The sequence below is a fragment of the Neolamprologus brichardi genome, chromosome 6 (assembly GCF_056152115.1).
Source record: "Neolamprologus brichardi isolate AB-2024 chromosome 6, ASM5615211v1, whole genome shotgun sequence".
NCBI classification, from domain to species: domain Eukaryota; kingdom Metazoa; phylum Chordata; class Actinopteri; order Cichliformes; family Cichlidae; genus Neolamprologus; species Neolamprologus brichardi.
The window spans coordinates 21,390,987-21,404,999 of record NC_142109.1 but is presented as its reverse complement, the minus strand read 5'-3'; the positions used below and the strand labels follow the sequence as shown (position 1 = coordinate 21,404,999).

The following is a 14,013-nucleotide window of genomic DNA, read 5'->3' as shown; positions in this document are numbered from 1 at the left end:
GGAAATGAGTTTGTGTCATTGGCTAGATTCAGCCTCCCCTGCAGAGGTGCTGGTGGGAAAGACTTGTACCATGCCACTAAGCTAAACCCCCAGGCATTAGTTCAGGGAGCTTAACACAAAAGTCTTCAGACTTAGACGTTAATTCCAAATTCTTGATTGCATATCCTTGTCATTCAGTCGTGCACACAAGTGATCCTATAATCTTATCAGTTGATGGGTGTCTTTCACAGACCTTCACACTCTGCACTGAACATTTTCCTGAAGCTGAGCAGAAATTTCAAGTTAAAAGAAAAAAACTAGCCGTGTGTTCCTGGACTTCACATCCCCCAGGCAAGGGGATAATATATTATATTATAACTGTGCATAAGCATCGTACCGCTGCACTTGCAACCACTGTTGCATTCCTATTTTCAAATCTTGCTAAAAATGTGTGTTTGATGCCCGTAGCAGCAACAGTAGACAGTACCACATGAGGACATGTCAAGGCTTGCACCCATGGCTGACATTTCAGCGTTCAGCTCAGCTGACTGGCTGTCACGATGGAGATCCAGACCCACATTCGCACATACGCTCAAGTGCCTGAATGTTCACATAATCTAGATGCTGGTAGGAAAATCGGGGATTGAAGGATCTCACAAAAATAGGCATATAGATAGATCTGACATATATGACTGCACTCACGGTGCAGCTAGTAGGTTCACTGGGTCCGCGTGCCAGTGAGGAAATAAGGGATTGACTGATTTTATGGTTAACTATTTTTAGTCAGAATGATGGATGTTTATGTTCTTTATTGATCAAGCTGAGGTGTGGGTTTGAAAAATTCCCGGACGTTTGGGCGTGCTGATTAATCAGGTAGCAGCTGTGTTCGAATAAAACATTTTACATTTTGGGCGCATTAGCATTATTGCTAAGTATTATAAATTAGAAAATCAGCATTTCATTGCGAATTCAGCAATACATTAGCATCTGGTTATGTCCGTGATAAATTACACCCTTATCATTTACACGATTTCTTACTACTGTGTAAGCAAATCTCTTAAGAGTGTGTAATTATAATTTATACAAATTTCACTCCGAGGTTGCATAAACTTGTTGATTGGGCAAAGCCATTTCTGCGGTTTGGCGTGTATTTGTGTGTGTGCTTCTAAGCAACAAAATGACTATTGTGAGCACAGCTCCAGGTGCCTAGCAACCAAATCGCTGTTTCCTTGGCAACAGTTGCCTTGCACTCACTGTGTGGGTGATTGGCAGCCTTGACAACGGAGACGGAGTGACACTTGACCTCGCGTGCTGAATGGGAGAGGAGAAAGAAGAAGCGAGAAATAGAAGAGAGGGGGAGGCAGTGGGAGGGGACGTGCAGAGACAGAGAAGGGACTAAGTGATAATCATTCTCCATTGTAATCATCCTCCAGCATGTTTCATAAGGCGTCGTCAATACCTCTCCAGCTGGGGTCCATCATCAAACACAATACACAGTACAGTGCTCGCATGCATGGACACACTCTTCCTGGGTGGAGAGCCCAAGCAGGCACTCCACATCTCATCTATTATCACTCAGCCCTGCCTGGTGCACAACCTTGCTACGCTGTGTCTTCTTTCATTTGTGATCTGCTACATCCTCCACTCCGTGGGGATGAATGGATACTGGACTCCTAAAATGCGTCACGGTCACAAATGCCACAAGACAGTAGATAAGGAGCTGCACACAGAGACGTTTAATTCCAAATAGGTGCCATCGTTGTCTTTGGAACATTTAAATTACTGTAATTGATTAAAGCAGCGTTTTGGTTTTCTCTATCTACCCTTTTGTTAGCTGAGGGAGGGTTTCATTGTGCTGTGCGGAATTTCCTATATATCAGAAATCATATTTTTGACTCTGTGTTTAAAGATATCAAAGGATCAAAACTGCACAAACTCCAAAAAAAACAACCTGTTTTGCTTTTAGCGCGAAGCATACTGTACAATACAAACCCAGTTTGATGAAGGCTCTGTAAAGTTGTGTAAATGGCCAATTAAAAATGAAATGCAATTATTTGACGATCATAATGGTTCCAACACTTTTCAAAAAAGCTGCAACAAGGTGCTGTTTGCTGCTGTTGTATTTTTTAAACACCTCTCTGTAAACATTTGGGACCGAGGAGACCATTTTTAAAAGCAGGGTGTTTTACATTACTTGCTTACATTAAGATTTTAGCAGTTACAGGCTTCTTTCTTTTATATTTTTCTTTGTTTCATAGTGTGCCAAATGTTTATAGTAGGTGACAGCTCTGGGCTGCAGGCAGTTTTAGCACCAGGACTCTGTTATCACACAGCATTGCAGTTATAATACATATTGAATGTGGTCTGGCATTGTCTTGCTGAAATAAAACAAGGCTTTCCCTGAAAAGATGTTGTCTGGATCGAAGCATATGTTGCTCACTATTAATGGCACCTTAACAGATGTCATTCGCAGAAACGCCTTCCCTTTGGATTACATGCTAATCACAAATCAGATCACATCCCTCTTCTCTTATCCAAGATGATTTTTTAAATGTGTTTCTCCTTTTTTTTTCACATGGTAGTTTTAACCCCGATTTGTGGGTGGAGTGATTAACTATATTTTCTAATAATGGTTTCCTAAAAGTAGCTGTGCCGATTGTGTATACACTTTTCTGTGGATGCTCTTAATAATATCATATACCATAAATTATAAAAATCCTAAAATGATTTCTCCTGTGCAGTCTGCATCAGTGGTGAACTCCCTATGTTTGCTTCTAAGATGCTAATTGTAACCATTCATGTTACTAATTAACCTCATGAGCACTGATGCGTTATTAATATTTATGCAGTGATTCTATGTAAAGCCTACGGTGTAGCATATGCAAGTTGCCGACGCCCTTTCCAGCATTTACATCTTTATATAAGTGTTTGCCGTTATGCCGTATGTACGGTGTGGATTAAACACACGAGTATACGACCACTGTGAAACTGTGCAAAACACAAAACATGTTGCTGCTGTCCAATTCAAAAAAATAAAATTTTTAATTTTCATCATTCTGTTGTCTTTGTACCATTTTTAATTAAAACTGCCTTTCAAATTATTTCAATGATAATAATTTGAAATTATAAAATGGCCTTGTAAATAAGTTTGTTTTTTAACAATGTGGGGAAACATCTTTCAATCATTCAACCTTTCAAGGAAGCAAATCTCTTCTAATTCTGCTTGTACACACACACACACACACAGTCATGTCGGTTATCATTTTACGTTTCTGTTATTCTGTTGGAATATTTTAATATCACATAAAATATATATGGTGGCAAGCCTAATTACTTTAACAATTGTTAGTAAAAAACTAATTAAGTCATCTGTCTGTTTGTAGAGCCACCGATTGCCATAAAAATGTTACAAGAAAATAATCACATTAATAAGCCAGACTTTAACAGGGTTGTGTGTTTTTTCTCATTAAGATCTGGACAATGTGGTGTATTTGGAGGCAAGCCCACACACACACATTCTTGCTTCCATAAATACTTATTAGCACCCCAAGTGTTTATGAACATGTGGGTGAAAATCCAAGAATTTGTTTTTGTAATATTTACAAACCTACAGTAGCATGCTGTTTCTATAATTTACAGAGTATTTCTACAAAACGAAACTGCTTCTTCCCATTAAACGGCAGACGTGAGATCAACAGGACAGGTAAGTCAGAAAACATAACATACTGCTTGGATTTGGAATTTTCATCAGATTTGTGGAGCGTAATAAGAAATGTAATAATGATGGGGTTACCCTTAAGTCTCTACCGCAGGATCAAAATCAAACATATCCATTAAGTAAACATTAAACAAACAGCTCTGATTCATGATACCCAAAACAGATGGCTGTGTAGGAGAGCGTCATTGAGTATAAACTACTGACTTCAAGGCATCGAAATACTGCACATTACTGCATATACATGCCCATTAAAAGAACATTTATGCATCTTAAAATTATTTTATTTCATGAACATATAACCTAAAGACATCAGAAACAAAAACTGAATGGATTAAAAACATTTCAAAACTCATGAACTCAGCAGCTCAGCATGAATCTTGAACATCTTGTTCCTCTCTAGAGTGGAATGACCTAATGCTGTGACACAGATGTCTGAGTGACTGCATTATGACCAGAATCTGTAACATCATACTTAAATCTGAGTAATCATTATAGATTACACATACACATACACACAAAGCTCATGATTAGCTATTTCAGTGACATTTTCCAGCACTGCAGTTGGACTGAACAAACATCCGGCTCAGGATTCCTTGTACCAAGACTGTATAAATCATTAAAAAAAAAAAAGACAATTTTTACTCTTCAACTAGATCGTGTTGCTTGTGTCAGACTTTGAAAAACTGTAGGAATAATACTCAAGAGTTGTCCATTTTAAAATCAACCTACTCACCATATTCGTAGTTTCTTTCATGATACAAATATTCATATTAAAATATTCAAATGCTAAGATGTGAATATGTTCCCTTGCATAATCTTTTGTATCTCTTAGATATCTCTAGCAGTTAGAAACTAAATACCTGGAAGCATTTTTTCAATGCAAAATACTTTATTTTAAAAGAATGGACCTAGATGATCACCAATAAGGTCCCCCACCCACCCACCCAAAAAAGAAGCTGTATTTTTAAAACAGACAGCTCTGCTAAATGTGTAAAGATAAATCCTGGTACACTGCACAGAACAAATTATGTAATAAATCTCAAGAGTCAAAACTAGAGTTGTGAGCTGAAACCTTAAACAGAAAGGGGAGAACTCTTCACCACCTTTCTGACAGGTGTAGAGACAAAGCGCAACATGTCATACTCTGAAAATCAGGCCCGCTAGAAGGAAAACAGCCGGCCTCACAATGTGCAACAAAATGCCTGTAGCTAGCTAAAATAGATTAGATTTTACTATCAGGTTAATTATTGTAGCATCCATGTCTAGTTAGCTGTTAGAAAGTTAATGCCAGGTATGTGTCGGCAACAGAGTACCCACAAATTTGACATTTGGATATTTTATTTATCAGTAGTTGCACATTTTCTCCCATTTCTGCTGCTGATTCAAGCTTTTGTTTGGCAGCTTATAAAGAGTTCAAGAACCTGCAAAGTGGCCATTGGGCAATTGACAGCTTTTTGTGAACAGGAACAAATGACAAGCATGCATCAAGCAATGCAAAACGAAAAAGAAAAAAAAAGGTTTTCCTCTTCAGTGTGGGTAGAACTTAACTGCGCTCTGTTTCTAACCATTTTCATGAGTTCTATTGATTGGCTGCTTCACAGGCGTCTATCCAATCACTATACACATCAACTGGCTCTGACAGATCTGAGGAAGAATGGATTAAGGATAAAAAAACGATGCTGTTGCTTAAAAATAAAAACATCCACAGACAGAGAATGACGTGAACTTTAAAAATCAATACAAAGTTCCAGTTATTACAGTGTGTTTGAGCAAATCACATTCTGAAGCCAGGTTATTTATTGGAAGTAAAATAAACTAATTAACATTTTCCAAAGGTCTCCTGCCTTTCTAAGCTTGTACCACAACATTTTTATTACTCTGATAAAATTAAACAGTTCCTCATATTGGTCTCAGACAACACGAAGATGGAAAAATGACGTGAGCTGCTGTTGTTTAAAGTATAACAATATAGTTTGATTATATAACCTTTATTTAAAGTCAGCCTACCACCTCTTTTTTCTTGATAATGTAACCTCATCTCCCAGCTGTCAACAACCAAGTATTTCAGTAATTTGATATCATTAAATTGCTCATATGACCTACAATTAAGCTCTCAAGATATCTGATTTAATCTATGTGGTTACTGTGGCCAAGTGAAAACAAGATAACGGTATTATTTTTTGATCTACTAAGAATTTCTAAAACCCCAAAACAAATACTGATTTAGTTATGCACCAGTTAGTTTTTAGGTGGACTTACTACATAGTCAACCTGAGATAAGTTAGAAGCTATGGTCACATGCACAGTATATAAAGGCAAATGCTGACATTGACATTTAAGACAGGTTTCCTAAGACGAGCTATTAGTAAAATATATAGGGCCTCACAAAGAAAGAAAGAAATGACCAACAACCTGACCACCTGCATATGTATGACCAAGGTTTTAGCCGAATGCCACTCTATATTATTCAAAGAGGCAGTATACAATGAATTAAGCTCAATACAGCCAGAGTTTCTTTGCTTTAATGTGCTTGTCAAAACCTATAACCCTAGATAACCACTGTTGTGATGCACGTTATAAACTTTCTCCATTAAGAGTGTTCTGCTTCAGGCTCTGTGGGCGCTCACATAAAATCATGTGGATTTTCTTCCACGTGAAATGATACCTGTGAGTGCCACCTACACTTCACAGATGTTATCAGATAATGACAATACAATGCTGTCTAAAAATCCGCCAAGAACATAAAACATATAACAGTAAAGAACAAGACCGGTACAAAAGAAAAAGTCAGGAGATTATTCCTGCGGAAAATCTTGGGATTAATCGCACAGAGCGGTAAAACAAACACTTTAAATTAAGGTAATTATATAATAACCGCTTGAGCCTCAGTGCCATTTTAACCCTATGCCACAACCTTCTAGGTAACTTGATGTGCACCTCCAGAGAAATGCAACTAAATGTCGGATCAACGCATACCACGATTACTTTGCATGGTTGCAGTGCAGGGATAAAATGAGTTTCTGGTTACAACGTAAGATAGGACGTAGATTTCCTGCAGAAGAATAAATCAATTTTAAGAATAATTGAATTTTACACCAAAACTCTAAAGATAACCTGGCTTTCAACCAGGTTGTGTGTTCAGCATAGGTTTTTATCAAGGTAAAACGAGATCACTTTTGTGACACAGAAAACTCTGACTTTAAGCGCAACATAGCTCACCAAGCCATTAAACTGGTTTTATAGTACATCCCTATGAACTTCTTTAACCCCTGAATAATGTATGAGCTAATATTTTATTTTGTCAAACTACTTTTCCTCATATAAAAAATTAATTTAAATGTGCAAAGATAATAAAATAACAAGAAACTGCTCTGCCTTATATTTGCTTTGCTGCTGTATGAGAAAGAGAGCTGCCACCTAAAACTCAATAAGGATACAGGTAATGGGGGTCTGGAACTCCTCCAAGCAGACTGTACATGATATTATCCCAGTGTTTCTGCTTCTCTCCCTGTTGAAAGACAAAGCGAGAAGAAGCGTCAGAGACCACCGATCACCTAAGAAATCTACCTACGAACCATAGACCAGGTGCGTTTAGGTGGGCACTATACATTTTGACATCACATGACTTCTCGTGGTTGCAGAAAGGACATGTGAACTGAGTTTCCAGATCCCCCGTCATCTTCTTCTTTGGAGGAGGCTTTCTTTTGGATTTGCGACGACCCATTGTACACAAAGGGAATCGAGTCTGAGTGAAAGAAACAAAAATCACACTGCTTCAACAAAGACGGCACGTACACTGGACCAACAGCACCATATATATGTGAGAATACTTGCTAAAAGAACAACACCAGCTGCCAGTTGCTGCTGGTGCCCCACACTGTTGTTAACAGGCTAACGTTAGCATGTTTGTTGTTGCTCTCTCGTGCAATACAAATCGTCTCGCGATAGAAAAAAATACTTAATGCTATATTCTATTTCATTATACCTCAACTATCCCCACATATTAAACACACAATGACCGGTAAACGTTATGTATTAATAGTTTACGGGTGTTTACCTCTTCTTGTTGAAAACACACGTTACCGTTTTGCGGAAACGGCTTCCGTTGGCTTCAGCACCCGTAACTCTTCGCGTTACGTAATTGGAGAAGAGTGTGAGCGTCGTGGCTTGCTATTGGCTAGCTGACGTGTCTGTTAACTACCTGATAGTGACGACAAAGATCTTGGCGCTGCCTATTCCCACGTGGTGGCGACAGAAGCTTGTTCAGGTTTGCCTTTGTTTTCTAAAGAAATAAAATAAAATAAAATAAAATAAAAACCTCAGTTTTGCTGTTTTGACATGCTCCACATCTCGCAAGGCTAACACTGGTCAAATGTGCTTGCGTGCGTCGATTTCTAGTCAGCAACAGTAGCTCAACACTGTTAAGATGCTGGTTTGATTCGCTCAGTTCAGCTTGGTTAACCGATTAAGGGAGCTAATTTGCACTCTACTGGTTAAAGCCGAAAACAAGGTGCAGTGAACAACAGTTTGTTTGGCATATTTGTCACACTTACATGTTTCAGATCATTTTTAAAATTCTTAGACAAAGATAACCATAGTAAGGGTATAAAAGCCTGACATCTTTAAGAACTGAAGTACTCTAATCAGACTGAGATAATTCCTGTTGTTTCTTATTTGGCGCTCATGGGCATGTGGGTGTGTGTTTTGTGTTTTACCTTTTATAAGATATTGTTTGTTTTATTGTTGTTATAATTATTTGTAATGTAACCTAGCACATGACTGGAGGTGAAAATTAGCTTTAAGCTAACTCTGATATAATGTGTCATAATGGCAACATTTATGTTAATATTGTACATCATTTATTTTCAAATAAAATCAATAGAGCATATAGTAAAATAACATTTTTAAATTATAATTTAATTTATTAAAGTGGGTAATTATCTAAACCCTACCTGGCCCTGTATAAAAAGAATAATAGCCCCAAAGTCTAATAACAGTTTTTTTCACCCTTGGCATCAGAATTCGAATTCGAATTCAATTTTATTGTCATTGCACATGTCACAAGTACAAGGCAAAGAAATGCAATGAGGCGTTTGAGATAACTGGCAGTGAGACTTTAACTTTGCTGTAGAGGAATTTTGGCCAGCTCTAAATTCAGCCAAACAGAAGGGTTTTCAAGCATAAACAGTCTAAGGTCATGTCAAAGCATCTCGATTTGCTTTAAATCTGGACTTTGGAGGTTGACTTGCTGATATGTTTCAGATCATTGTCTTCCTGCATAACCTAATTGCACTTGAACTTCAGGGCATGAACTGATGGCCAGTTCATTCTCTTTCAGGATTTTCTGGTAAAGAGGAGAATTAATGGTTCAATCAATTACTGCAAGTCATCTAGATCCCGAAGCACCAAAGCAACTCAAACCATCACACTACCACCACCATGTTTGACTGTAGGTATGATGTTATTTTTAATGAACTGCTGTGTTATATTTACATCAGATGTAACAGGACCCAAACTGTTGTCTCATCAGTCTACAGAACATTTTCCCAAAAGTCTTTGAGATAATCAAGATCTTTTTGGCAAATATGAAACAAGCCTTTGTGTTCAAGCTACATGTGTTAAATGTATGATTTGTGGTGCGTTATTTTAGCAGCGTTCATAGAGGTTTCCTACAGAGTTGAAGATGCTCTGTATTTAAAAAAAAAACATTGTGGAGCTACAAACATTGCACTACTGATCTAATGAGGGGTGAGACGAGAAAATAAGAAAAGGTTGTTTATAAGGGCGTGAATCGTCAGAACTGATAAGCTGGAGTCCTCCACAATTCAGCTTGTTTTGTGTTTTCTATCTGTTAAAGAAGCTACATTAAAACACGTTATGATCATGCATGAGGACAAGGATGTTTTCATTATGCTACACATTTGGTTCTTAAAGTAATTTTCTTTACATGGTAGCAATGTGGACAGTAAAGGTGGTCAGCCTGGGAGTGGTGGCCCTCTCCCTCAGTCTGGAGATGCTCTTCTGGCTCTTCAGTCGTCGCCGGTCTGAAAGAATCACCAATAAGGTCCTCTTCTTCCCCTCAGAGGTGGCTTGTGTGGAGCACATCTTCTCTCCCACGTTGCCTCAGTAAGTGGAACATCAGTGAAACTTGAAGTAATTATTGTTTTCCTATATCGCTGCCAAAGGTGTTATAATGTCTATTAACTTCACCTCTTTTTAAAATCATTTTTCATCTACTTAAGTATTTTTTTCACATGAAATGAACCCTGAAAGCTAAACTTTACTTAAGTGGTCATGAATTATGACAGGTGATCTTTTGTTTTCTGCTCTTCCAGCTCCCATGTCTGCTCATTGCCTCATGGTGTAGACACCTCTTTCTCTCGTCTTCTCCGCTACATCCTGTCTGCTTGCTATTCTCTGGACTTGTGTCTTTTTTCTTTTTCCAACATGGATCTGAGTAGGGCTGTACTACTGCTGCATAGCAGGGGCGTAACTATCCGAGTCCTCACTGACAAGGTCTACTCGGCCATCAGTGGCTCCCAGATCGGTGTCCTCCGCAAAGCCGGTAAGGGAGGAGATTTGTTTTTTCTATATATGAAATGTTTTGGAAGCATACATATATATTGTAACTTGAGTCAGTGTGTGACTCAGGGTGCGATTGTTGCAAAGTGTCTCATAAATCTCACACAGGCCACTGAGACATACTGTATGTAGTCCTTTGGGTGGTGTTATTGGTAAAAAAAAAAACAGTCACACTAACCTCTGAGATCATTATTATAGACACATTTCTTTTGAGATACGAGAAGGGTGACTCAGGTCCTGCTCAAGAAATGGTGCTCAGTTTATGTTCTTTGACTTTAAGTGTCATTGTTACTATCACTGGGTTCCTTAGTTGTGATTAGAGAGAGATAAAAGGAGCTGTCTGTGTGAATGGAGGTTGCCGCTACAAGCCCTCCTATGAGTCAGACTAATCATTCTCTGAAAGATTTTGTGTCACGTGTCTGACTCATGCTGTCTCACTTTCTCTGCAACCCACTCTGCATTTAATAGATTACTCCAACCATATATCAGCCTCTGAAAACATATATCAACAATATCCCTTTTACTGCTGAACTTTGGGTCCTGTCGTCAGTAAGCTAGAACCCCCCCCCCCCCCCCCCCCCCCCCACACACACACACACACACAATTATTTCCACAAACCAATCAGCAAAACCTTTCCATTTTTGATTTGTCTGCCCTAATAAGTCTGAGCCGTCTTTGCAGCTTTTTGCACTTAGCTAACTAACTATATATCACACCTATATTTGATTGAGTCTGTCCCTTTTCTTCTGTTTCTGTCCCTTATGCGCTCTCGCTCATACTCTTTGAACTATTATATTAGCTGTACATCCACTGGTGCAAATGACACCATCTTCACCAGTGTATTTTATTTTCCAACTGCAGGGCACTGGAGATCTTTGTGGTTCTTTAATGAGACACTCAACTTTAATACAATGTAACCCTTTTTTATTTATTTTTTATTTTTTGCAAGACAGAAGCTTTAAGTAAGAATTAAGTAAGTGCAAAACTGGCAGCCAGACAGCAAAGTGTGTCTCTTCAGAGAGAAAGTGTGTGTGTTTTTGTGTGTATGTGTGTATTGACTGCAAATCACACGAAAACCACTTTGGCACAAAGAACAGTCAGCGTCTCTTTTCTTCTTATTATATTTCATCATTATCTTGTGGAGCTTCTTGAACCGCTGTACATAAATAAAGCACAGGGGTAAAGGTTATCATCACTTAAGATAGTCAAGAGTTCATTTGTTAAACATTTCAACAAGGATGAAAAAACAGATTCTGAAAAAGATCTTGTCTTTCTTCGGTTTGCTAAAAAGCCATTTCTGGTAATGTGGGGTTTTTTTTAAGAGGCATGCACTTGCCAAATTCAAGAGAAGATTTGCATGACTAATCTCTGAGAGTAATCTGCAGGGCAATCTAAAAATTAGCAGTCTGCCGGGTAATGCAAACTGAGATCCAACATCCTCCTTATGGTCATTTCCGTACAACACAACTGAAGAACAGAGAAACACTTAATGCATTAAAAAAAACCTCGGTCTCAGTGCTGTAGTTTAGATCAGAATGTTTTACATTTTTTACTTTATATTGCCTGTTTAAAACCCACAAGTTCACTGTGTTGCAGTGCATATGAGTTAATGTTAGACTTTCAGATGCACATAACAGTCACATTTACAAAAAATATACAGTCTTTGCATGTTATATATTTTTTTATATTCCAAGAAAAGGTAACCATAATGGAAATAAGTAGTGAGTGTCCTAAATATTTCATGAGAGGCTGATGTGGTGTTAGGTAATCCTATATGTGGTCAAAGCGCGCAGGTTTTAATGCAGTTACATTTCGTCTGCTTACAATACCTTTGTATTTTACAGGTCCTCTGGGTCCTCAGTTTTCCACACCATCCATTTAGAAACACATATGTAACAGTCTTTCAATCTTTAAAGGTGTAGCACTAAAGAGATCGTTACATACATACTGTACTTTTAAAAACCACCATTTTCCCTTTTGAGGCGCATTGAATTTTTGTGCAGAATTTCACAGTAAGTAGATGAAGGGAAACAAGCGCTGTATACTGTAAGGCATTAAAGAGTTTCCCTTCCTTCCTCCTGCCTATCCACCCTCTGCTCCCCAGGGATCTGCGTGCGGTGCGATGCGAGCGCCGTCCACATGCATCACAAGTTTGCAGTGGTGGATGGCCGCATGCTCATCACCGGCTCCCTCAACTGGACGCTGACTGCAGTGCAGAGCAACATGGAGAACATCATCATCACCGAGGAGCCCGACCTGGTTCAGCCTTTCGTCAAGGAGTTCTGCAGGCTATGGGGGCTCAATGATCCGGCCCAGTACCTCAGTTCAGTGACTGATTAGCTATGATGAATACTGAGTGAGGATTCAAAATAAAAGTGGCCTTTTCTTTTTTTTTTCCAGAGGCTATGTTTAAGTTTCGAGAGACTTCATTCATGTTAATGTAACAGCATTACTGTGTGTAGATAACAAAAAATCTAACTTTTAATTCTTCTATGTTTATGACTCATAACACTGTTATGTGATTTAGCTGGCTAAGTGTGAAGTTAAAGGTTATGGGGTTTTAGATGAAAACAAAGCCTTTGAGGTGCTAACTGCTTGACTGGCCTGCTGTTGTTCCACTGCTTTTCACAACCCTGTAACATTAACACGTTTAAGGTCTACAATGTTTTTTCTTTGTGAAGTGTATTCGTCTGTTTTAATATCTGAATACTTGTTTTTCGTTTGTTATTCTACTTTATATATTCAGTGTTGTTTTTTATAGGTTTTGTGGCAGGTTGACAAAAGTTATTAATAAAATTAGCTTTTTTAGGATCTTAGATTATCAAGCTGACGTCGTTTCTCATTTAAACAATAATATTAATAGGTGGTTCATTCCATGGAAGTAAAGAGAAAATCTGTAATATAGATTGTGTTTAATGTCCTTTGTCAAATCTACATACAGTTCTTTGTTTATAGCGTAAATGATAGTTGTTTATTATAGTTTGTTATTGCAGGCAAACGCCAATAAAACCTGAATAAAAGTCTTTGTTTGTTGTAAAAATGATCCTGTAGGTGTAGGGTTCTTCCTTTCTGACATGATTCACTTCTTTTCATTTCACCTGAAGCGTTTTGTAACAGTAATATCACTTGAGATTTCCCAACGAGTGAAGATAATCGGGTCGGGACATGATTAATGTGCCCTGGTGTGCATGACTACTTGCTCATAGTCAGGCTGATGCATGTAAATAAAGACCACAGCTGGTTTGTGTGACCTAACACTTGAAGTGTTTTAGAAGGTTATATTTTGAAGTGCAGTTTTGTAAATGGTAAGAGAAAAAGCTACTTTTCCTTTATTCACACAAGGGTTCGCCAAGGCTGGTAGCTCCACAAAAGCAGACAATTTTATTTACCGTGTCGGTGTCCAGTAAACCTGGGAGCTCATGAGATTTGGATGCCTAACTGTTGCTCAAGTCAACACATTATTTAGCTGCCCTGGGAATTTTGTTGTTTTTTATTTTTTACTTTCTGTTTGTTTTATCGGAAGGCTTAGTATTGAAAGTGCGTCCATCAGCAGGTGAGGCAACAGAATACCGGAAATTTAGCAATAACCTTCAAAATAAACCAGTATAAACTCGTTTTTTGACCATCGAGAACTGATCGTACACTCAAAAGAAAAAGTAAAATAATTGCGCCCAAAATTCTGCTTTTAACTATTTTAATTACATGTAAATTTTCCGTGTAATTTGTTATATAA

General features: G+C 38.1%; 2 protein-coding genes across 6 annotated transcripts; one reads left to right on the top strand and one right to left on the bottom strand.

Annotated features, from left to right (window-relative positions):
• Positions 1–3,956: 3,956 nt before the first annotated feature.
• LOC102780099 (transcription elongation factor 1 homolog) lies at positions 3,957–7,849 on the bottom strand. The gene is made up of 4 exons (XM_006787419.3): positions 7,755–7,849; positions 7,306–7,442; positions 7,135–7,205; positions 3,957–5,341 (listed from the first exon to the last, which is right to left on the bottom strand). The coding sequence occupies exons 2-4, from the start codon at positions 7,419–7,421 to the stop codon at positions 5,277–5,279; spliced, it is 252 nt and encodes an 83-aa protein (XP_006787482.1). The 5' UTR covers positions 7,422–7,442; positions 7,755–7,849; the 3' UTR covers positions 3,957–5,276.
• Positions 7,345–13,305, top strand: pld6 (phospholipase D family, member 6). 5 transcript variants are annotated; one of them, XM_035906250.2, is made up of 5 exons: positions 7,345–7,517; positions 9,036–9,146; positions 9,652–9,823; positions 10,033–10,262; positions 12,385–13,305. In XM_035906250.2, the coding sequence occupies exons 2-5, from the start codon at positions 9,137–9,139 to the stop codon at positions 12,618–12,620; spliced, it is 648 nt and encodes a 215-aa protein (XP_035762143.1). In that variant the 5' UTR covers positions 7,345–7,517; positions 9,036–9,136; the 3' UTR covers positions 12,621–13,305. The 5 variants fall into 5 exon arrangements, with proteins under 5 accessions (XP_035762143.1, XP_087697953.1, XP_035762141.1 ...); XM_087841827.1 differs by having other exon boundaries at positions 7,350–7,517; positions 9,036–9,150; XM_035906248.2 differs by lacking the exon at positions 7,345–7,517 and adding an exon at positions 7,860–7,964.
• Positions 13,306–14,013: the final 708 nt, after the last annotated feature.

What these genes read in the sequence shown, in the direction of transcription:
- pld6 (XM_035906250.2), top strand. An exon ending in TTCTCTCCCACGTTGCCTCA is followed by an intron (nt 9,824 to 10,032) that starts GTAAGTGGAACA and finishes CTGCTCTTCCAG; the next exon opens with CTCCCATGTCTGCTCATTGC. An exon ending in CGGTGTCCTCCGCAAAGCCG is followed by an intron (nt 10,263 to 12,384) that starts GTAAGGGAGGAG and finishes TCTGCTCCCCAG; the next exon opens with GGATCTGCGTGCGGTGCGAT.
- LOC102780099 (XM_006787419.3), bottom strand. Translation starts at nt 7,421, where the DNA reads ATGGGTCGTCGCAAATCCAAAAGAAAGCCTCCTCCAAAGAAGAAGATG. An exon ending in AAGTCATGTGATGTCAAAAT is followed by an intron (nt 7,206 to 7,305) that starts GTATAGTGCCCA and finishes GTCTTTCAACAG; the next exon opens with GGAGAGAAGCAGAAACACTG. An exon ending in GTTCCAGACCCCCATTACCT is followed by an intron (nt 5,342 to 7,134) that starts GTATCCTTATTG and finishes ATTCTTCCTCAG; the next exon opens with ATCTGTCAGAGCCAGTTGAT.